This window comes from Sebastes umbrosus, chromosome 10 (genome assembly GCF_015220745.1).
Source record: "Sebastes umbrosus isolate fSebUmb1 chromosome 10, fSebUmb1.pri, whole genome shotgun sequence".
Classification (NCBI taxonomy): Eukaryota; Metazoa; Chordata; class Actinopteri; order Perciformes; family Sebastidae; genus Sebastes; species Sebastes umbrosus.
The window spans coordinates 16,748,002-16,772,780 of NC_051278.1; the positions used below are offsets into that span (position 1 = coordinate 16,748,002).

The 24,779-nt window shown below is 39.9% G+C and overlaps 2 protein-coding genes across 2 annotated transcripts in view; both read left to right on the forward strand.

Annotated features, from left to right (window-relative positions):
- The window catches only part of lrrc1 (leucine rich repeat containing 1), a 33,042-nt gene extending 15,684 nt beyond the window's left edge, over window positions 1–17,358 (forward strand). Inside the window, exons 3-14 of the mRNA XM_037782877.1 lie at window positions 442–520; window positions 2,941–3,030; window positions 6,814–6,870; window positions 7,075–7,138; window positions 8,233–8,307; window positions 8,743–8,887; window positions 9,113–9,231; window positions 9,970–10,053; window positions 12,348–12,463; window positions 13,889–14,061; window positions 15,100–15,239; window positions 15,908–17,358. Coding sequence (XP_037638805.1) covers window positions 442–520; window positions 2,941–3,030; window positions 6,814–6,870; window positions 7,075–7,138; window positions 8,233–8,307; window positions 8,743–8,887; window positions 9,113–9,231; window positions 9,970–10,053; window positions 12,348–12,463; window positions 13,889–14,061; window positions 15,100–15,239; window positions 15,908–16,066 — 1,301 coding nt within the window. The 3' untranslated portion in view covers window positions 16,067–17,358. The remainder of the gene's footprint in view (window positions 1–441; window positions 521–2,940; window positions 3,031–6,813; window positions 6,871–7,074; window positions 7,139–8,232; window positions 8,308–8,742; window positions 8,888–9,112; window positions 9,232–9,969; window positions 10,054–12,347; window positions 12,464–13,888; window positions 14,062–15,099; window positions 15,240–15,907) is intronic.
- A 1,089-nt stretch (window positions 17,359–18,447) lies between these two features.
- LOC119495941 (protein scribble homolog) lies at window positions 18,448–24,178 on the forward strand. Its single transcript, XM_037782878.1, has 7 exons — window positions 18,448–19,005; window positions 19,305–19,547; window positions 19,657–19,746; window positions 20,675–20,752; window positions 21,472–21,747; window positions 21,883–21,981; window positions 23,390–24,178. The coding sequence occupies exons 1-7, from the start codon at window positions 18,718–18,720 to the stop codon at window positions 23,534–23,536; spliced, it is 1,221 nt and encodes a 406-aa protein (XP_037638806.1). The 5' UTR covers window positions 18,448–18,717; the 3' UTR covers window positions 23,537–24,178.
- The last annotated feature ends 601 nt before the right edge of the window (window positions 24,179–24,779 follow it).

Below are 24,779 nucleotides of genomic sequence, written 5' to 3' on the forward strand. Positions count from 1 at the left end.
AAGTGGCTGCATGTCCGCGACACTACATGAAGCATCGTGGCTGCTAAGTTAACGCTCCTGGACGGGCGAACTGGGGACTCAGTTGTCTGTTGTGCTCATACACTGCAGCTCGCGCATCGCGGCATGCGAGGCAAAAATCTTGTTGGTTAACGGTTAATAATCGGTTAACGAGGGTCGGTTATCGGTTAAGACATTTTTTTTAAATTAGCATCCCTATTTCACAACAATTACCGGCTCGCTGTACATTATCCCTTACTTAGATTTACCACTAAATACTATTTTTGCATTGATATCTGCATCATTATTGTTTTTTGTTTATTTATCATTCATTAAAGCATGTAATATATTATCTTGACATGTGTTATTTAACTACTGCTGATTGTGTCATGTATTTATTTTTGATTAAGAAATGTTGTAACCTGTGTCTTTTCTCTTATTCAGATATTATGGAAATTCCAGAGAGTATTTCGTACTGCAAAGCCCTCCAAGTGGCAGATTTCAGTGGAAATCCATTAACAAGGTACTGAAGTCCTCCAGATTATGTTGTTGTTACGTTTCTAAATGGAAAACAAATTACCCATCAGTCATATTTAATACTTAAATATTGGTCTCTTCTAAAAGATTCAGCTGTCAGGATTTGTAACAAACATTTCACATTTCATATTGATTTTGATACTTGATACTTATTGATCTTCCTTTAAATGAACAGGCCCATTTATCCAGATTAAAAACATGTTGGGATAACAAAAGCAGGTAGTACATCTTTCAAAAGATTTTTCTTGTGGAGAGGAATTTCTATTTCCATCGTATGCACGTTTTTTTTTTAAAGATCCCCTTCGTTTATGAACATCCACACACTCTCCATAACAGATTGCAGACTGTGCATAAATGCTTTTTCATTGTGTGGGTGAAACTAAATCTAATTTGCACCTCAGCAGGGGCAACGCCACACTGCTTTGCAGTATATAGTTTAGGAGGCAACAATGAATAGTATTACAACGGCATTGGTGTTCAATACTTTTAAAGTGCACACAAGCTTGCACACCCAACACTCTTTTTCCACAATAGTAGCCAGATTTTCCGCTCTTTCATCAGTCCTATTTTAACAAGTTGATAGTAAAGGTCTAGTTTCCACTATGGGTTAGCAGGATTGTGATGTCACATTGTTGTCAATCATAAATTGAAGGGAATATTAAAGGTATTTTTCAACTATATAAATTATCAGTATATTCACATGTGACATTTAAATGGAAAATACATATTTTGTGTGTTTCTCAACTCATCAAAATTAACAGTATGGACACAATTTTGTCTTGACAGCATCAATAAATATGAATAACTATGATTTAGTTGTCTATATACAAGGACCTGTCTTTTTGGGATTGATGGCAGGTTCCAGTTTGAATTTCAGTTGTGCAAAAGTATACAATACCTGTCTGATTTCAAGGCTTTGTAAATTAGTGTAATTCAATAGGATCCTTGGCTTACATTCATTCCGAATAATGTTTTTGAAGAGAAACATTAGAGCAGAAGAAGCCTTTTTCTGTCTCACCAGCCCATAATTATGTCGGATGCTCAGACAATTACAAGTACACTTACGGCTGCCACCAAAAAGGGAAGAGCATAAATTTGTTGTTGCTGCTATTGATCAAAGTGTGACCACGACTGGCATCTAAGTAGTCCCATCTGGCCAGCCTACAATATTAAAGACGATAATGGTTTCTAAAGTAAAAACTTGACAAAAGAAAGTCGTCTGTTTGTCCTGATTAAGCAGACAATGAGTCCATTTAGAAAATGAAAATATGAGCACTTAGATATTTGGTGTCATTAAACCATTACTGAAAAATGTCCAGCAGCGTTCAACAAATTGTCCCATGTAATCGCAGCCTAACATCCTGGAGTTGAACAGGAATATTTTGACTCCCTTTGTTTGTTTTTGATGTTCATATACAAGTTAAAATCAAGGCTGTCAAAGTGAACGCGATTATAATGCGTTAGTGCAAATTTGTTTTAACCACACTAATTTACACATTAACACAATCTGTCTTTTTGAGGTTGTAGCGGGCTCACTCTTTAAAGATAGAGCAAAGATACTGGCATCACATCAATCTAGAAAACCAAAGGAATCCATTGGTACCAACCATGTCATACTAGCTTGTCGCAAAGGAGACTAAATAACACTAAATTACACTAAATTCTGTCGAGGGAAAACTGTTATAGCCATTTTCAAAGGGGTGAAAATGGGTTCTATGGGTACCCACAAGTCTCCCCTTTACAGACATGCCCACTTTATGATAATCACATGCAGTTTGGAGCAAGTTATAGTCAAGTCAGCACACTGACACACTGACAGCTGTTGTTGTTTGTTGGGCTTCAGTTTGCCATGTGATGATGTGATCATATTTTTTATGCTAAATGCAGTACCTGTGAGGGTTTCTGGACAATATTTGTCATTGTTTAGTGTTGTTAATTGATTTCCAATAATAAATATATACATAAGTGTGCATAAATCAAGCATATTTGCCCACTCCCATGTTGATAAGCGTAAAAAATACTTGACAAATCTCCCTTTAAGGTACATTTTGAACAGATAAAAAAATGTGTGATTAATTTGCGATTAATCGCTTGATTGTCCACATGATTTTATGTAGGAGAATAGAAAAGGACCGGGCAGAGGGCAGAGATGAATAGCAACAAGCATAGATAAACTATATCAACTTATCAAGACTTTATGGCTGAATTGTGTTGAACTCTTGCTTAACATTACTAACAGTACAGTCTCAGTAGAAACAAAGCAACATGGGCATCCAATTAGAATCCTCCTCTCTTGCCAGCCATCCACAAGTTGAAGTAAACAATATTGGTTTTAACTGAACAGTGATCTGTGCACTCTTTTTCCACCGGCATCTCACCTCGTGGCCTCTCTTTTTATTTTTCCAGGTTACCTGAAAGCTTCCCAGAGCTACGGAACCTGACATGCCTTTCCATCAATGATATTTCATTGCAAGTTCTTCCAGATAACGTTGGGAAGTAAGTAAATCATACTTGTTTTGACATATTGAGTGCTTCTAGCCCGTGCTGGTGAAACTTTTCCACACAGTTTGATCTGCATTTCCAAGTCCCACACTTTACTTTAGCCTTTGTGGTCTTCCTAGGATAATCATTAATTTTACCTGCAGTATAAACTGATTTCATTCAGTAAATACTATAAAAATACTGAACCAATTTCAGTTGTTTTAAAATGTTGCCACTCATGCTCAACCAAACCACTGAACTCAAAGTGTTTGCATTTCTATTGTCTCCCTTTCCTCTGATCGTAATAATTTCACTGCACTGGGAAAAACATACCAACCACATTACTCTTCACAGACACATCAGTCAGTGTCCTCTGCTTGGCCGCATTGTCTTTGTTCATAAAAGGCAAAAGCCTTGTTGTGAGCTGGCATATAATCTGCATGTCTGGCCAACATTCTTATTCCTATGAGGTCTCCCTTCATGTTGAGTTCAGTCATAATTTGATTTAATAACAGAACTATGTGCTTTTAGGTCAAATTGCCACAAGGGGTGTTTTTAGTAGAAGTTTGGAGTTCAAGAGAAAGTGAATTTAAAGCCTTCAGGGACGGATTCGAAGAGATTAAATTACTCTAGACGTGCACATTGGGTTAGAAATGCTGATAATATCCTGACATTTGACTGATAAATGTATTTTCTTAAACAGATAACACCATTTTAATATATTTTTAAGACAGGATTACAAAGATATATGTCAGTGAAGGACTGTTCTTTTAAAGGCAGTCTTTCTGACGTTGATCACTACAGTGAAACTTGTGCTGATGTTGTCCAGTAGTACATCTTAAATAATTATTGGCAGTGCTCTGGATGGCATATTTTAACCATTAGATAACTGCTGAGACAGTTGGAGCTAAACTAAACAGAGATTTGTCTTGGCTTGCCATGGTGCCATAAATGAAGGATTACTGCTTAACCTCTAAGGGATGATGATGATGATGATGATGCATTGCTGGCGGATGTCTGCGATTCAAGAAAGGATTCTTTTTTGCTCCTTTAGTGATCATAAATCTGGATTGTCGACTTTGAAATAATACTGTGCTACTTATAGATGGGCTTTTTAGGCTTAATGTTAATCTGATGATACAGTATTTAACCTAATGATGGACATAAATTAGATTTCATGCAAGATAGAAAAACACCAGATGGATTTTCTGATGAAGATCCATACTGTAATGGATTATAGATGCCCGGGCTAAAACTGGACTAAAACAGTTGTAGCTGTGTTGTGTGTTCTTCATGTTCAATATATTTCCTTAGTTGTAATATATTCTGCAGAATGTTACCTAAAAGCAATAAAACCAAAGTCAATTAGGATTATAATTTTTGCTTGCTTTGAACTTAATGTTGCATCGGAAATGTCTTCAATAATATTTATGTTTTGTGGTCTGCCGTCTTGTAAACTACGTGCTTTCTAGCAACACAGTGTTTTTCATTGACATAATTTATTTTGATGTCCCCCTCAAAAAAAAAAGATTTATCTTAGAAAAAGTTTGCTTCTTTTCAAATCTATGTTTTGTAGACTACCTAGTTGTCCATAACAGCTATTTCTCATATTGTTCATGTTTTTTCTTTTTTACCATGGCAACAGCTACAAGCATACTTGTCAACCTTGAGACTTTAAAAATAGGGAGGATTTGAAAACCAAAGCAGGGGGTCTGGGGATCCTCCCCCAGAACAACTTGAGTTTCAGAGACTTTATTTCCTGCATTCTGGTGACTTTAAAAGAGTGAAAATAACAAAATAATAAGTACACTGCAACAGCATTTTTATGTTAAACTTTTAATTTTACCTTTAACTCCCAGGAAAGAAAACTGAATAATTCACCCATGTGGTGTGAACTTGGCGTGTGAATCTCTGGTAAAAACTAATATTCATCTGCTTTATTTATATTTGCTCTGCTTGAGTATTACTTTCTCTTAGTACTCTCCATCTCCCTTTCCGTCTCTCACTCACTGAAGGTCCTTTCAGACACAACGTGACAACAGCACCACTGCGCTCTGAAACACATTATTTCCAACAGCTTGCGCCGCGCCATGACGGCTTTTCGCTGCATCGAGCAAAGCCCAACTTTGGGCGCTGCATGCTGTGGCGTGCGCAGCTTAAACATGAGCTCAAACAGCGCTGTGGCGCGAGCATAGACGGCTCTCTTCTGCCGGGAAACGACAGTTGGTGTAGCTCTATTGTCGTCCGGGTGTAAACAGTAGGGATTATACACACTATTCAGTTCCAGAAAAAGTTTGTGCATATTCCCGCGGTAAGGAGGATCCTTAAGTGTGCGATTTTATTTCATAAATGGACGGTTACGTGGCTGGATTATTTGGAAGAGAGAACGCCAAATTGGTACATTAAGCAAGTTAAAGTAACAGTGAATGATTTCTTTTTCTGCCTGTCTTGTATCGTAGACAAAGAGCTGGTAGTGTTGCGTTATATATTTGAGAGATAACTTTTTCTCTCCCCCTCTGCCTTGACTTTGTGTATGGAGCCTCCATGCAAAACAGTGATGTACAACATCCTATCAGTGCTGATGAATCGGTCTACCTCTACTGTGTATACAACTGATTTTGAACACAGTCTCTTATGGTTACCTTTTCTGAGACATACAATTTTCCTACCAAACAAAGTCAGCTTGAGTTAAAGAGATCTGTCCACACCCTGTTCCTCATGGTACGGCATGTGCCTCGCATATGTCCCATATCTCTCTTACATAACGCAGTGACTTGAGGCCTGCTCTCAAGGGAAGAAGGTAATGAAAAACATGATCTGGATAAGATCAACGTTCAAGGGGTTAAATGACATCCGCGGTTTATCTCCTGAGATGGGAAAGTTTTCTAACCAAAAAAATGTCTTTCACAGAAACCTGAGACACTTGATGCAGTTAGGTGGCTGTTTTCATCATTTCTTCAGTCTTGTCTTTTTAATCTCTGGCTCAGTGGTCTGCTGTGGTGAATGAAAAACACAAGATTAAGGAAAAGTAGCCGTTGTATCTCATGTTGTCACATTTGTAGGGTCAGCCTGTAAGAACCAGACCAAACATACCTACTAGATTATGGTAATCCCTCTGGCCCAGTCAAACTTTATGAATGGAAAGGCTTTTTGTTGACTCCTCGGTCCATCTCCAATAACACACAAAGGCTGAATTACTCAGTCCTGATCAACTACATGGACTTTGTACTGAACTAGTTGTCATAAAATCCTCCATTAATTGGGTACATGTACTGAAGCGCACTTAAGCAGCAATGCAAGAAGATAACCCTGTACTTTGGTCTATGATAGCCCTTTAGACATTTCGCTCTTCATTGAAAGTATGCAGTGCTTGTTTATGCTACTGCGATTCTACAGCCCTGATAAGACTGGCACACCTCCAAAATACTTCCTGTTCTCAGATATCTGATAGCAAAGAGACATTTTACAATCAAAGTGTCTGTCAAATTTCTCTAATTTCAGCTTTTTAAATGTGAATATTTTCTGGTTTCGTTCCTCCTCTATGACAGTAAACTGAATATCTTTGTGTTCTGGACAAATAAAGACATTTGATGACGTCATCTTGGGCTTTGGGAAACACTGATCAACATTTTTCACCATTTTCTGACATTTTATAACCAAACGTTAGTTGCAGGCCTAAAACACTATGTATGTACAACATGTATGATAATGATCTGTGTTGTGGAGATATGAGTAGAAGTTGTATAGAAACAGTTCATTTTCAGAAACGTATAATCATCTCTCTTTTTGTCATTGCAGCCTTTCCAATTTGATATCACTAGAACTCAGAGAAAACCTGCTGACATTCCTACCAGAGTACGTATTCAACTGACTGCACCGTCTATATGGATATACAGTATGTTGTATATATTGTTGTAAGAGAGGCTGTGTATTTTCCTGCCAAGGAGCAACGTTGTCTTGTTAACAGCGGTTGATAAGTTACAGAACATGCAGCAAGCCTCTGTATTTTTATTTTGACTATATTTTCATTTGCACTTCCCTCGCATGTGTCATCCACAGGTCACTATCTATGCTTCATAGACTTGAAGAGCTCGACTTAGGAAATAATGAACTCTACAGTTTGGTGAGTTTAACTTGTTTACTCAGAAGAAAGCCACATGGCTCACAGAATGAACAGGAAGAAACTTTTTCCTTCATTTCCCTTTTCTTGTCACTACCAAGTAGATTAGCATCCCTCGAGAACAGCTTTCACATCTTATCACCCAGATGGGAGGTTGGCCATCTGCTTTGAGCTGTGGTTTTAAGTTGTAATCTTGTGTGAGCGGTCAGACTGACGGTGAATGATTTACTGATAGATGAAGCAAAGTCAGGCTGTCAAGAAATGACTCCTTACGTGTTTTATTAGGGCCCGAGCACCGACCAGCAGAGGCCCTATTGAAACTGAAGGAATTATTAATATTCTTACAATAATCGCAAATTTGAGGGGCTTAAGGTACTGGGAAAGTTTTTTTTGTTGTTGTCTGTTTGTTTGTTTATGTCGTCAAGGTGGCCGGCTTATTCGCCCACGTTTTTTTTTAAAGAAATATTGTTATCTTTATGACTAAGATTATGATTATTATCGGTATTAAAGTTGTTAAACTTTGTCTCGATGGCGCCCCCTACAAAGTTGGAAAGATTGAGCCTCTCATTGAGGTTTCACCTGCATGAAATTTGGTAGACAGATATAACATGTGGAGACGCCCAAAAAAGCTTATTACAGGTATACCCAAAACCCAACAGGAAGTCAGCCATTCGGATTTAAATGCGTCATTTTAGCCCATTTTTATGTCGCTTACGGGCACTGAACTTTAACAAACTCCTCCTACCGATTTAATCAAATCGACTTCAAATTTGGTCAGTACAATCTAAAGACCTTTGTGATCAAAAGTTATGAAACGTTTGTGTTTTCATGCGACATTGTTGCCGTGACGTGGCGGTGAAAAATCGCCTTTTGCCATCAAACAGGAAGTTGTTTTAACTAATTTATCATGTGTACATTGAACTCGGTTATTTACATTGTTGGATGTTGTCTAATTGTTTTCTGCAATTAAGTACATAAATAAGTACATTATCAGAATGAAGACACTCATATAGTATTTTTTCTGCTTTGTTGTGTCTTTCTCTTCTATTTTCCTGGCTCTCACTCTTTCACTGTGTACATTTCTTCCTCCCACATAGCCAGAGTCAATAGGCGGTCTTGTGAGCTTAAAGGAATTGTGGATGGATGGAAACCAGTTGGCCGAAATCCCCTCGGTAAGCTCATTGATTTATTTCTTGTATTTGGGAATCTGTTATTGTCTCTGTATTAATTAGAGTACCACCATTTCATATCATTATTTTTTATTTCTGTGTGCAATAGTACATATATACGTGTTTAAATACAATCAAAAAAATACAATTTTGAACAAGAACATTTGTCTTACCCACCCGAAGATAAGACAAATCTCGTCTTGGAGACATGTTGGCCAAAACCAAAAATGTACAAATATGTCCTCTGAATATAAATGTAGTGCAGTTTGAATTTGACTGTATAAAGACAAACATCCGAGTGGTCACATGTGTCTTATGTCCTGAGATCAAATGTTGCAAATACATAGACAACATCGATTCTACTCTGCTTTCCTAGACTGTATTTGTCGCCATGTTATTGTAACGTTGCTTACCACCAGTCTCTGCTCTGATCTTTAGGAGCTGGGCAGCATGAAAAGCCTGCTGTGTCTGGATGTATCGGAAAACAAAATGGAGCGGCTTCCAGAGGAGTTAGGTGGCCTGGTGGCGCTCACTGACCTGCTGGTGTCTCAGAACCTCATTGATGCTCTACCAGAAAGCATTGGTAAGCATGTCAATCCTCCTCGCACTTTATTAGCATGATTACACTATCTTCTTGAGAGCTTTTCATGTGTGTGTTTTGACTATCTTATCTAATTTTTATTTCTCTTCATTGGGTAATTCTCACATATTGGAACGTTTCCTAAAGTTTAATTCAAAATGGCTTGTTGGCATGTTCATATATTAAGCATTTATTTTGATTGATATGTTATTTTTTCTTTCTCTGCAGGAAAACTACGGAAACTTTCTATACTGAAAGCTGACCAGAATAGGCTAACTTATATTCCAGAGAGCATCGGTAACTGTGAAAGCCTTACTGAACTAGTGCTCACAGAGAACCAGCTACAGGTGGGTCTGCAAACTGTCAAGTATTTTAACATGTAAAGAAAACATTAAGGGATAAGTACAAATATATAGTTCATTTTCATTAGCTGTTTTTATGTAGATGAAAGCAGCAGCACATCACATAACGGGTTTGTCATAATGAAAGGATAAGGTTTCATCCTCATTTCAAATTACATCAATTTGTTATAGATGTGTAGATTTGTTTGCAAGCTGCATCGACACCACACCCGTAGTGAAAAATGCACTGCTGAGCATCATTCAATAGCCTAAAAAGCATACATTTTTCTGCCTTTTATGCTATGCTATGCTTTTGAACTGATTTAAAACACAAGCACAGCCTCATATTTAAACACTGACATGTAAAACATCTGGAATGTGACAGGAATACATTGAGTTGTTCTCATAGAGTAAAATAGAGATTGAAAGCCACAATGAGGGGATGCATACAGTACATGGCCACTGGTCTGTTTTTCTGTTTTGTATGTTAATAAATGAACCGACTGTGTGAGCAACACGTCTCCTTTTGTCTCATGCATGAGAGCACTGCCTGTACTGGTGACAAGTGGATGATTTGGTTGTCTAAGATGTCCTTTGGATAAATTGACCAACAGTTTAATAAGTTGTTCAAAAGATAATGATGTAAAGAGACAAATGAGATGAGGAAATACTCGTATTGTGCCTTTGTGGTTATTGATTAACAACTCACGCTCTTTCTAATTGTTTTTTATTAATATATTACAGAGTTTGCCGAGGAGTGTTGGGAAATTAAAGCGACTTTCCAACTTCAACTGCGACAGAAACCAGCTAACGTCACTACCTAAGGAGGTAAGCTTTTCATATATCAACCAACATTATTTAAATTTAACTTGAGGATGAACCTCTTCAGACGCACTTTCATTTTCAAGAGGGTTGAGACTGAAAAGTGTTGAGAGGCAATTGAGGAAACCGATGACCTACAACTCAAAATTAAATGTTGTAATTACCAAAACTGTGTGGGTTTTGTTCCCTTAAAGAAATAAAAATGTAAGATTAATAGATTACCAGTCCAGCACTGACTGATGGCAGAGAGAGGACAAGCTTAAATAAATAAAAATAAAATAATTAATAAAAACAGAAATGCAATTGCTTAGCTATAAAACAATAAAAAAAAAGAAGTAAAAATGACATATTAGCCAAAAACAGAATTAACTAGAATGACACTCAGAGAGCACAGACCTCCGCTAATCTGCTCCAAAATCTATCAGGTTCTTCCTTGGTAACACTCTTTGCCTGCAGGTGGTGCAAGTAAGCGCAAGTGTCAAACTTGCAGAAGCTGCAGACGGTGTTATGGTAATAAAATGGTAAAGTCTAAGCCAGGTCGTTGGCGATAATGTTTATATGGTTTCTAACATGTTGGAGCTTTATCCAATTCTAATCAACAATTGTGTAGCCTAATTCAAATCAAAGTGTTCTGACATCCAGCCCACTACAGTTTCATAATGAACCGGAAATATGTTCTACTTCTCAACGGGTGGGAAAGGCCCCGGGTGAAGACGGCTCGCATCTCAGACCCCTGAGTTTTACAGAACACCTAGCCGCTTCCCAGGGCCGTGAAGTGCTCGCTGTGCAGTGTGCCCTCTCAGACTCTGACTGTCCTCAGTGCGTCAGGGGTCTGCGGTGATGTCGGCAACCCACCCGACCCCGTTTTGAAACGTCTGATTAAATTGTTTACTAAAGCACAAAGTTCTTCGTAGATCTAGCCTCTTAATTTTGCTCTCAAATTGCACCAGATTGATGCATTTAACTTTAAAATTTAAAAATGTTTCTTCCTCTGGAGCATGCTCCCGTGTTTCCTCCAAAATCCTGTAGGAAACACTGTACTACGTCATCCAAAGCTGGATGCCCCCCCACTTCAAAACTCATATCAATAGGTGGCGCAGAATTGATGGTCTGAAACTGCACTTTATTACAAACGTGTGATTATTTTCTTTCTCCGTTTGAGTACACTGATGCGCTGCTGTTAAGTTAGACTGCATTTGTTGTTGTTGTTGTTATGTAATTCTTTAATGCAGCTGTTGAGCTTTTCATTGGCTCAAACTGTCTAAAGATCATTCACGTGTGGATCAACAATGCTCTTGCTTATCGAGCTCTCTCTCATTTCACGTTTACTGCTCAGTCCTCTGGTTTGTTCAGCTCTGTCTGAGTGTCTCCATTGTGTTTGTGTGTGACATTCTTTTCTAAACCTCTTGTCTGTTTAAGTGAAGGCCCGCCTGGCTGGAAGGCTTCTTCAGACGCCGTACAATGCCCCTGTGTCTTAATGATGCAAAGACTGCAGTGTTTGGAGAAAAAATAACAGTTGGCCTAGATAATGAATCGATGGCGTCACCGTTTTCTCAAACCGGCATTGCATGTCATTGCTAACAATCACAGAGTAACCGTGACCTACGTATTGATTTGTGCTTTTCTGAGCTACTTGACCATTGGCCCATTTTTATAGATTTCTATTGATTGTTTATTAGTTGCTCATAACACTTTTTGCCAGCTGAATTTTGTCCGTGCTCGCATGGAAGCAGATTTAATAACGTGTTTGATTTGTTTTAGAATCATTTTGTTCCTTACGCTTTGTTTACTATGAATGCAATAAGCCCCCATCATATTAACCTCTGTAGATGATGAGCTTAACCTGCTCCTTTTAACGTGTTGAATCTCTTTAACAATACTTGTATCCTGCTCAGGTCTGTGCCTGAGCAGATTAATGGATTACAACTGCAGTCTAGCTGGCCCATCAAGTCTCTGCTTTGTCTGCCTGCTAGGCCTAATTGTTCCTAATTTTAGGTCCCTCTGCCACATCTCATTGACATTTAACTGGTCAGCCATTGAGATCACCGATTTTGGGACAAAGTGCACAAACGCTGACAGCAGATTTACTCTGCTTTCTTTCATCCTGGCTTTGTTAAAAAGACTAGAGAGAAAAAAAAAAGAGATTTATATTGCGTTTTTTTACTAGGAAGGAAAAGTACAATTGAAACCTATATGTGTGTCTGCCTATAATATGTTTTCAAGCTTCACAGGGCACGTGCACACTGACTGACTGACTGACTGGGGTGCAGCCTAATCATGTTGTATCTTCTGTTACTTAGATCGGTGGCTGCAGCGGCCTGAATGTCTTCTGTGTACGAGAGAACAGGCTGACGAGGATACCGTCAGAGCTGTCACAAGCCACAGAGCTGCACGTGCTAGACGTTTCCGGAAATAGGTACACCCAACAACACGCTCATATCTTCTATTTCTAAGTTATTTGACGACTCTAGCTGTGTCCGAAATCACTCACTACTCACCATATAGTGGACTATATGGTGAGTTCCCCATTTTTTAGTGCTGCCCGAATGTACGGTGAGAATTATTATACCCTACATAGTGGACTCAAAGTATCCCACGATGCATCGTGAAGAGTAGTGGACAATTATGGTCACTAAGCAAGCAGGAAAAATGGCAAACAGATAAAAGTAGACAGAGCTGCGCGATTTAGACAAATCCATTAGTTGTGGCAGGAAGCACATCACAACACAAACAGCCACAAAGTACTTTGTATTTTTTAATACGGGAAAAAATGCTTCTGGCCACCACATTCACAACAGACGTTAATTGTTACCTTTCACAATAAAAGCCCTAGACACATATGCTGCATCACTGCTTACCAAGGGGAACTTAAATTCACTCAGAGCATTTTGCTTCAGAGACAACTCAACAAAATAGCTTACATTTGTATTTATCACACGCAAAAATACATGTCAGTATTTATTATGGATGCTCTACCAGCTGACGTTGATCTGGCACATTTTAATTGTGTGACAGCAATGACGTAATTAATGGTGAAAAGTGTTTTTTCATGTTGCCGATGAGCTCACTATATAGTCCTCTACATAGTTAGGGAGTAGTGAATGAGTGAATGATTGTCAGACACAGCCTTTGTGATTAAATAGTAATGATAAAAAAACAAATACTCAAACATGATTACATTTTTTTCCCTCATACTTGATGAAATATACGTTTTTTTTTACTCTCTGATACTTAAAGATTATCTTGATGTTTTGACCATTATTACTCGCCGTCAGTCAGAGGTTGTTTTGGCTTCGTTTCTCTGCCACTGCCTGTTTTGGTCCAAGCTTTTTCTTCAGAGAGTGCTGCAGCGACGTCTGCTTGCTGCTTTAGTCAAACATGTTCATCTCATACTTGCCAACCTTGAGTCCTCAAAAATAGGGAAGATTTCAAAACCAAAAATGTTTGTTTCAGAGACTTTGTTTCCTGCATTCTGGTGACTTTTAACTCAAATCACGCGCAGCTCTCTTTCCCCAGGAAACGGCATTTGTTGTAGCTGTATTGTCTGGGAGGAAACCGCAGGGCTTTACACGCTGTACAGTGCCAGAAACAGGTTGAGATAACAAAAAAGGGAAAATAAAGGTCTGAAAAATGTGTCATAAATCAGTAGAAATACAGAAGAATTGTTAGAAAGAGTCTCCCGGGAAAGTCAGGAGAGTCGGCAAGTATTGTTCACCTCTGTGTCTGGAGATTGTCAAAACAACTACAAACCTGCAGGCATCTTGTGTTTCTTTTTTATATCCTACGTGATTTGAGCCAGATGGTGATGTTGACTGTGAGTTGGTGTTTTTTTTTTTTTTAGGCTCCACCACTTACCGATGTCACTGACCACGCTTCGACTGAAGGCCTTGTGGTTGTCAGAAAACCAGTCGCAGCCTCTCCTCACTTTTCAAACTGACGAGGATCCCGACTCGGGCGAGAAGGTGCTCACCTGCGTGCTGCTGCCACAACAGCCGTGTGAACCAGACAATAAAGGTGATGTTTTTCATCAAGCAGAGGCCTAAAATAATCAGAGGTTTTGTCATGCTGGACTTGCTGACTGAAATTACAGTATGTGTTTCTTTGCATGTTAACTATTTGTTTGTAGATCAGTGTCTTCATGAGCTTTTTTCTAGAGTGAAATGACTTGCCGCCAACGCCGTGACATTTGAGTATTATTCCTCATCAGTTCTCGCATCGTCTCCGAGTATTTAGTGCCCCGCGGTTTTGGCGACATTATCACATGATCTGCTCGGGGAAGCACAGTGTGTTCTGCGCCCTCTCATCCTCCCCTGCAGTATCTGTCAATTATGAGGTGCTCTAAGGGATCACAGCCTATAACAGATCAACGCCTCTGCCGTCCCTTGAGGCCCTCCTTGGTTATGTTTTTCAGAAATGCGGTGGATTGGGCAGCTAAAGAGGCTTAGCAGCGGCTGGCCCGTTGCCATTAAAAGCTCGCCCACTGGGTATAGAGATGCGGCTGAGGGCTGGCTCCATCTCTGCCTGATACAACTGTTTATTGTAATTTTTTTTGTCTTTGCTGTCATCCACAGCCTTGCACCTAAATCTGTCGGGATTCACTGCAAAGTGTTTGTTCCTTGCTTGTCGTTGTATTTTGCATTAAAAAAAGATGTTTGTTTCTCCCGCCAAAAGAAATGTATTCATTCATTTTTTGTGACGTGCCATCTCCGTCTCGCGGGAGAGATGCAGATATAAGACTGGCGGAGGTCAGACGAGTGAGGCTGAAGCTGAGGTTGGGGGCAGGGGAAGATTGCGTTGCTGTAAGCCTGTGACTAAGCCGGGATTTGAAACTGTGATCTGGCAGTTTCAGGCTCTCTCTTATGAGCGCTGGGTTATGTGACAGCTTTCATTTCTTGAGTTGGCAGATTGCAGAGAAGCAATCACAACAACCATATTGATTTTAATCTGCTGAAATATTCACTTCAGATCATGCTTTGTAATTGTAGCAGAGCATTTTGATGTGAGCATGAATTCCAGTAACAGGACTTGTGTTGTCTCTTTTTGAAAAACCAGGCTCTGATAATCTGGCCCGCTGTGGAGCCCTGGAGAGCCTGGTGAATGACACGGGAGATGACACGTGGGACAACAAAGCCACGAACAGGATCAGTGCCATTCACTTTCTGGATGATGATGAGGACGACGACGATGACACGGTGAGACCAGCGAGCTCGTGTGCAAATTTCACAGCAATCCATCCAGCACTTGGTGATATTAATGATATTTCACTCTGATATTAACCTGCTGGTGGTGCTAGAGGGGGTCACAGTGGGCTTCATCCTCTGGGGACAATAAATGTCGGCACACAATTTATTGGAAATGCACGTTATAGTCTTTATCTTTATAGTCTAGTCTTCTAGTTCTCCGACACGCTTGTGAAACTGCGGTAACGTGAACTGCAGAGTGCAAAACTGTGGTACCGCCAGCTGCCATCATGCGTTGCTCCTAAAGTAGTGATATTATGGTAAAGATGGCCTCTGAGTGAGGCGAAGGGCGGTACCATGGTTTTGCACTTGGCGGCTCACATTATCGCAGTCTTGGAAAGGGAGGAGTGAGCGGAGGGGTACTCAGTTGGTTGCAATCTGCAACCACACCACTAGATGGCACCAAATCCCACACAAGATACCTTTAACATTTCTCTGTTAAAAAAAAAAAATAGATTCTCTGTTACATTTTGCTAGTTGCTGGACATTTGCATTCAGTCATTTTGAGACGATGCTCAGTTATGAGGTAGCCTTTAACTCGTCGATTCTAAGCTCACCAGTTGTTTTTGCTGCAGATATAACCAATGTACCGCTAATTTGAATCTCTTTCCTCCACACAGGGAACACTACTGCGACGGGCCACGCCTCACCCCGGCGAGCTGAAGACGATGAAGAAAGCGGCCGAGAACCTCCGCAACGACATGAACGCTGCCAAAGGTCTGGACTCCAACAAAAACGAGGTCAATAACGCTGCAGACAGAGTGACCACATCTGTGTGACCTTTACCTCAGACATGTTTTTTACCTCCTGTGTCTCGCCGTGTCGTCCCGCACAACCCCGCAGACCCTCTTCTTTTCCCTTTTACCTACGAACCCCGGTGTGGCCTACCCCTCCTCTGATTAAACCCTGGGACGCCTGTAACCTTACTCCATCTCCAGTCCTGTGTAAAACGTGTTTGACTCAGTCTACCAGGGCCGCCGTGCCTTCCTCTTTTTAATTAATGTCCACAGCAATAATCTGCACAGAGAAGCTCCTTTTAAAAAGATATTTTAAAGATTTATTACTTTTTTTAAATGCCTCTTTTTAAAAACACACATTAGGTAGTTGCACTATTATAAGTCTTTATAATATGGTCAAACCTTCGTAAATGTATTATATATTTGTTCTATATCTATTTTTAAAACACTGGGTGAATACTTTTTACATTTTGGGCAAACATAAAAACAGGAATTTTTGGACCTACTGATTAAGGATTATTGTATAGTGTCTTGTGAATATTGATACTTTTATACTTTTTGGCAGCTCAGATGTAAATAAAAATGTATAGCAAATTTCTTAATCAGTTGCAGATTTTTAAACTTTTTTTTTTGCTTTTTCAAACTTGGTACTTTTTTCTTTTAAAAAAAAATCAAAGAAATGAACAAAACGCAGTCACTGATGTCTTATTCAATCCATATAATTGTCATTGGGTGAGTGGATGGCCTTGAATCCTCTTTTTGTTCATCTGTAAAACATCGTTACCTATTTTTGGATTATAAATAGATTTGATTCATTAATTAAGTTTGGATTTAAGTACTGCACATCAACCTTTAATTACTCATCTGCAGCGTAATTATGCAGAAGTAACAATGCTGTCTTATTTATATGTGCTGTGCTTTACTGCTTTGCAATGTTTTTCAAATAGATGCCAAAAAACAGTTTATTTTTTAAAAAACATTTTGCTTTCCCTTTTAACAAAGAGTACTGTATAGAATAATCATCGGAGGTTTGGTGAGAATGAGGTTCGTACCACAAGGACGGCATCCTTTAAAAATGCAGTTGTTAGAAGTTCCACTTTAATGCACTTCTCAACGTTTCTCAAATTCTTTTACATGGTACATGATAAATTGTTTTATTTTGTTTTTAAATTGATTTGCAAAAAGTGGACCAGAGAAATTGGTCCAAGTGTTGGTTTTTATGTTTTTAATTATTTTCTGATCAAACTGCACAAAACGGATCTCAAATGGGCACTGAGCCTGGAGATCTGGATGACTTTTTAACCACTGATCAATAAAAAGAGTGCAACACTAAACAACATGTTTCTTATTCCTTTTAATTTTATTCAATTTAGAGAGAATATCAAATACTTAATCTCAGTTGTGTTTAATTTACTGAACTTTAAAATGTCAGATTTAAAAACGAGATAATTATGGTGTGGTCTTTCTTATCATCCATGTCCAAAAATAACAAACTGACTTAAACTGTCGACTTAAAACTGTCAACTTGCTTCGATGCCACAAACCAGATATTCCATTTCCTGACCCCTCCATCGCTTTTTTTTTGTCTTTCCAGCAGTGCATGATGTTTCTGTAATGCTCTGCCAGCATGTGCCGTATTTGACTTGTCCACCTTGCACGCGCTGCACGTTGTACTGACGCTGGCATGCTTTAATTCAATATCAGAGAATGAATGTATATATATATATATATTTTAATGTTCATGGCAAGTGCCCCTTTATTTGAATCTCATTTTTGATTAACCGTTTGAAGATGAAGCATACTATGTTTGGTTTAGAAATAAAACTAAATACTTTCCAGTGGATTATTATATACATTAGGTCAAAAACATTTTAAAAACTGATAATTCACTAGAAAGTATTGGTTACTGGTGTTCAGTTTCAGGTGTAATAACATGTAGTGGTACTTTAGATGGCCTCCCATTGTTCTTAAAGGGCCAGTGTGTAGCATTTAGGGGGATCTATTGGCAGAAATGGAATATAATATTAATAAGTATGTTTTCATTAGTGTATAATCTAAGAATCGCTGTGTTTTCGTTACCTTAGAATGAACCGTTTATCTACATACGGAGCGGGTCCTCTTCACAGAGTCTGCCATGTCGCTCCGCCATCTACAGTAGCCCAGAACGGACAAACTGCCTCTAGAGAGAGCCATTCACGTTTTTGCATCGGCCACCGTAGTTCTCCTACACGCTTTCAGTTGGTTGTAATCTGCAACCTCACCACCCGATGCCGCAAAATCCTACACACTGCACCTTTAAGTGGAGGCTTCTTCAGTGAGACTACAATGCACTTCAAGCATGGCATCTCCCTTCACTCTCTTTCTTTGCCTGCGCACATTTTGGCAAAAAGGCAGGGAAAGAGACACACAAAAAAATTAATGAAGCTTTGGAGATCCCGTTTCTAACTTGGCTGCTCTTTAGCTCTTCAAAACGATGGTACCAGTGAGAGTAGTGCAGTTACACTCTGCAGTAATGACTGTTTTGGTGCCCCTTGGTGCACAACATAAGCATGCGTTATGAATAGTCAAGCAGGATTTTATTAACTACGTTGATTATGCTGCTCTACTGGAAAGCATGAGATTCCTCCAAGGATCGGATCAGAGATATTGTGCTGCTCTTATTGACACATGGTCATGCATTCGAGGTGAGGGACATGGTTTCATCACCACTTATCCATCACTGTCACTGCTTTCTTCAAGATATGACATTGAAATTAAATTTTCAGCAATCTTCTGACTATCTCCAGGAGTGTAGAAAGCCTCATACTAACCCGTCCCTCAGGACCAGTAGCCAACACTGGGCCATGATCCCAGGCTTCAGCTGGGTGGCAAACAAAAAGTGTCCGCAGGCGATACCTCAACTGTTCCCGGCCAGCGACGGTGTGTGTGGTCGCTGCTCCAGCGCAGAGAAGGACGCAGAGGAAGCTGAGCAACCGGAGGAGGTCTGTTTTCCAGTTTAGATATCACAGTTCATGTTGTTTATCTTCATTTCTGTTGATATGGGGGATAAACATTTTTAATCGTCCGCTTCCACTGCAGATATTCACCAACTGCTGCAGCTTTCCACTTATTCTAGATTCATCATCATTATATGTCAAGAAACCTTATTTGAAAAGATGCTTGTTTAACTACTTGTTTCATCCTTTTACAATCTCTCATTTTGCTTAATATCTTGTGAGTGAAATCAAAGTGAAGTATCAGGCTTGCAGTATAAAAACATTGATTTATTTCTTTGCACCAGGTTTGTGCAGGCCAGCAGCCGCCAGAGAGCGAGGCCTTACCACGACGGTTTCGCCATCAGAGAGGTGAAACCAGAGAGGGGAGGAAGCTTCAGCATCACAGAGCTCTTAATGCGGGGTCCGGTCTCCATGGTGACCCTCCCCCCAACATCAAGATCTCCTCCATCACAGGGCATCTGAAGGCCGCTTTGGTGACAGAAAAGACCCTTCCTCAGGAATCACCCTACTCCCAAGTGCCATTAAGAGTAACTGCACGTTGCATCTTTCTTACATGTCTTAAATATCTCTGTGGGGTTGAACTGGCGCTGATAGATTCCTGCTTTTTTTATGTGTAATGAAACACTTTCCCCTTAGTTACAGATCAAAGTGTCTGGCCAGAGGGGCAGTTTGGGAATCAGCATTGCCGGTGGGAAGGGCTCTCTGCCTTACAAAGACCATGATGAGGTGAGTGAGCAGTGCTCCATCTCTAGCCACATAATGTGCTCGAGTGGTTGAGGATAATGAGAAGCGGCAGCCTTGAGCGACTGAACTCCTACAAGTATTTATCAACAGAAAGAGCTTTGAGATAGGGATGCACCGATCAGACTTTTTCAGTCCCGATAGCGACACCTGGGCTTTTGGTATCGGCCGATACTGAGTACCGATCCGATACCAGTGTTAATAAATGGTAAATGGACTTGCATTTATATAGGGCCTCTCTGGTCTTCTGACCACTCAAAGCGCTTTACACTACAAGTCTGCATTCACCCGTTCACACACACATTCATACACTGATGGGAGAGGCTGCCATGCAAGGTGCCAACCTGCCCATCAGGATCTAATCTATATACTCATTTACACACCGATGACACAGCCTTTGGGAACAATTTGGGGTTAAGTGTCTTGCTCAAGGACACTTTGACATGTGGACTGTAGTAGCCGGGGATCGAACCTTCCGATTGGTGGGCGACCCGCTCTACCTCTGAGCCACAGCCACCCCTGCATGAAGTGACTGGATCAGACTTAAACATTACTTTCCTAACTTTGTGAAACAAAAAGTAACAAATAAATACACAGATAAAAGTTTACTGAATTGTATTAAAATAATAAAATCGTACACCTGCAACTTGGTAAAAACAAAAATTCTAAATTATCAGGAATTACAATTCAATTTTACATTTTTAATGCAGCAACAAATTGGTCAAAACGTCCAGAATATAATGTATACAAACATAGAACTGAATTGAATAGATTGGCACCATTGTCACCGATACCCAATCCAGCTATTTAAATCAGTATCGGCCCGATATTTGATCCGGTATCAGAACATCCCTACTTTGAGCACAATGTTATTACAACTGTCACTCAGGCTAACATGTCTGTTTCCTTTCAGGGCATTTTTATTTCCAGAGTAAACACAGGGGGGGCATCAGAGAAGGCGGGCGTCCATGTTGGAGATAGATTGCTGGAGGTAGGCTGGGAATCACTTTTCTCACGTTTGTCATCTCTGTTCATAAGTTCCTATTCACTGACGATGTGAAATGTTGTTGACTGAATGGAAATAACTTACAGTTTGCACTTTATATTGGCTGTAAGAATATCATTATAAAACCTTCCTGTGCTGGTGTTCCTCTTGTGACCAATGGAGGGCATCATAAGACCAGCAGAGGACACTAAACTGAGACTTCACTCACTGAGAAAGCCAATATGAGGCTGATAAATGGAAAAGAAAGCAAATAAAAATGCAATATCAATCTTTTTTTTTCAATTATGATTTTTATTGTTTCCCTCACAGGAAACAAAAGAAAAAAAACTGGGGAAAAAAAGGCAGTCCAATGTGTTTTACAGACAAATAACACATGAAATTAAAGAAATTTAATTTAAAATAATAAACTAGATATGTAGTTAATGACTAAGAAACAAAAACATAACAGGGACAAATAAAATAAAAATTGTAAAAGCTACATTAACGTTAAAAATTAGAATACACCAAAACAAACAGCAATAGTAATGATATATACTGTATATCGCAAAATCAATCTTTAAATTCTCTGGTGGGATGAGAATATAGACATGCTATTTCCAGATAACCTATGCTGAGTGTGAGTGTGTGACTTAATCCCTCACCTCTGACCCCTGCTCCTACTTTCATTGACCCCTGAATGTGTAATGTGACTACGATCCTTCCAGGTCAATGGCCTCAGTATGCAGGCGGCGACCCACCACGAGGCGGTCAGCGCCCTCAGGAATGCTGGGAGCTGCATCAAGATGAAAGTACTGAGAGAGAGGCCACTTCCGCGAGAGGTATGTGACCCGGACGGGCCTCAGGATCCTCGGGACGTGTCGGGGCTACAGCCGTGCAGCCAGGACGGCGGAGGCCAGAGAAGCAAACAGCCCAAGACGGAGAGCGTGGAAGACTGTTTGTCCAAGAAGATTGAGGCAGTTGTCTGCAATGGCAACGGCATTGTGGGTAGTTTACTCAAATCACACCACAAACTTTTCAAATGTCACCATTGTTTTACGATGTGCCTCAAACAATATGTGGATTACGCCTTCAATATAAATCATTCTTATACATTTCTTTTATCTTTGTCTTTTCAGTCTGATTTGGAGAGCGAGTTGAAGAGGACCTTGTCTCAACTGGAGGCGCAGGCCTTGATGAAAAATGACTCACTTCAAGGGGGCAAACAAACAATGACAGTAAGCAGATTTCATCCCTCAGTAGGATATACCAGAGGTGCGACCAAGTCAGTTTTGCAAGTTTTTGCACTCGAGTCCCAAGTCAAGACGGTGAAGTCCCAAGTCCTAAACTTTCGAATTTTGAGTCCTAAACAAGTCATAATGCGCTCTTCATCAAATGTAATGCCATTTGCGTCTCCGTCTGTGATTTTCAACTTCCACATTATCTTTGGTATCATTTTTTCCTGGCGCTCAGTAATGTAACGTTAGTTCTTCATGGTTTTCTCCTGCAACTTGATTGGATGATGTCGGATTGGTTCAAACAAAGTAGATCTGAGGAATTAAATTAGCGGAGGGTAGAAAATGGAACAAATATGATTAAAATAAGTTATTTTTCATTATTTCACTATATCCTGACAGGTAATCAGAAAAAAATCATGTGCCTCTATGTCCTCCCGTCTCCTCCGGTGCTCCAAATGGCATCTGCAAGACTTCACAGACCGGAGGAAGACAAGCAATCAGAGCCGAGCTGGAGCCTGCCGTCTCTGAGCAGCTGTCAATCCCTCGCAAATTCCGGTCAAACTAGGCAGCGCTGATCAAATATGAATCAATATTCTGTTACTGTAATGCCTATTTCTCACCTCAAAACTGAGAAATAGGCATTAACGTAACATAATATTGATTCATATTTGATCAGCGCTGCCTAGTTTGACCGTTTGATCGGAGTTTGCAAGTGATTGACAGCTGCCTCCGTTGAATGAACAGCCAATAGGAACACTCTCTCTGAAATGACCTGTGATTGGCCAAAGTCTCCCATCACAGGCTAGATTTTCTAAAGCCTGAAAACAGGGCCAAGAGGAGGTGCAGACGCCTAGTTTTCTCTCAGAACACTTGAATTACAATATGCTGAGAGTTTATTATGGAATTTTTGCCCAATGATGCCAAAAATATACTGCCTACTGCAGGTTTAAGTGGCGACTTGCTGGGAATGAAAAGCGTTAAATGAAGGGAAATGAATTGATTTGTGGCACACTTTCTAAATAACATACTATTTAATCTTTGGTCTTGGGGGAAGGTATCAAGTATTTTCAAGTCACAAGGCTCAAGTCCAGGTGAACTCTTGAGTCATTGGTGTTAAAGTCCAAATCGAGTTGTAAGTCTTTTTTGATTTTGTCGAGTCTTAAGTCTTCAAATGACTCAAGTCCAAGTCATGTAACTCAAGTCCACACCTCTGGGATATCCCACCTACTATATCATCTTACACTGATATCACCTCATTTTATCCTCTACATCAGTTAAAAAATCCTGCAAAAACAAACTTTAGAGAATTACATGACATGATTTTCAGCATGAACACACACCATATCACATGACAACGTGCTTATTTTCCCTCCCAATCCTGTTCCCCTCTGTGGCAATCATCTGACAGATCCCGCGGATCATCCTCACTCATCCCTCTACCTCAGATGAAGACGTGGAGCTCTTGACACAGATCCCCGGCAGACAGGCGCTACATGACTCTGACATTCCTGACAGACGCGCACACTGTTTCGACAGCGCTTTCTACTCACCTTGACCACAGCGTAGAGGTACATACATGAAGGACACAGACTGTTATTACCCAGTTTTTTTCATGTGACTGTGGTGGATTAGTGTGGTGGAATGTGTTTTTTAAGCTTTTTGTCTGTAGGATTACATTGCTGCTAATAGTATTTGGTGATATGAAAGTAATTTGCAAGAATGAACTTTATTTTTATTACTATAACCACAGAGTTTTGCCTGTGCAACTACATAGAACAGAGACTGTAAAACATGAACACACTGCTCTCTAATGTTCAAATGAATTACATAATATTCAATACAGATGATGGACGCTGCTGGCTACCTCTACTTCACACCACTATGCTGTAAATTATGGATGTGCTGGTAAATAGTGTCTATGCCCCTGAAAATGTGAAGCCCTCAAACTCTTTATAGTCTACACTGAGATAAAACACCACACAGCTGAACACACTGAGTGCACAGCAGGGAGTCCGAGTCCTGCAGAGTCCTGATGCATACTGAACTGAACATCTTCGCACACCTCCTGTATGAGCTGAATTCATGAGATTATGCATTGTGAGAGAACAGAAATCTTGCTCGTCAATACCTGCCTTGTAGCTTTTTCATTCTCACAGTTCATTGTTCACTTTCTCAATAAAGTACAATATATATTGTTCCAGAAGGCTTTTCTTTTCTTTGAGCTGTAGAACGGACAAAATCTGATGTTTAAAGTTACTGGCATGAACACCAATGCGATTCAGCACAACTCACTGTAGCTGTGTTTGCTCCTGACCACATAAACACGGACTTGACTACTTGTTCTCTCAGTGATGACTGTCTGATGGGTGATAATAATCTGGGGACACAACTTGTTGGAAAGCCCATCCAGTGTGCGAGATTCAATCCGGAGTCAATTACTGGCTGGTGAGGCTCATATTGAGAGACTCGGGTCTTCGTCGGTCTCAAGAGGCATTCATGTAAAGGCAGTGGGAGGTGGAGTGTGGATTTGGATGGCGGTAATAAAACTGGGACTCTGGGAGCATTGGTTTTGCCACCCGACTGCATGTTTTGTTACGCGCAAATACAGCAGTGGCAAATACTATTTCCATGTAACATACATGCATGCCCTTACAGGAATGAGGTTTAGTCAAGTTAGTTCTTTTAAACTTAAGAGAGTAAGCTTTTCAGATTACTTTTTATGTACTTCACTTAACAAATTTGTATTTAAGAATACTTATACTGACAAGTATACAGAAAAGTCTAAGTGTACTTGGCAA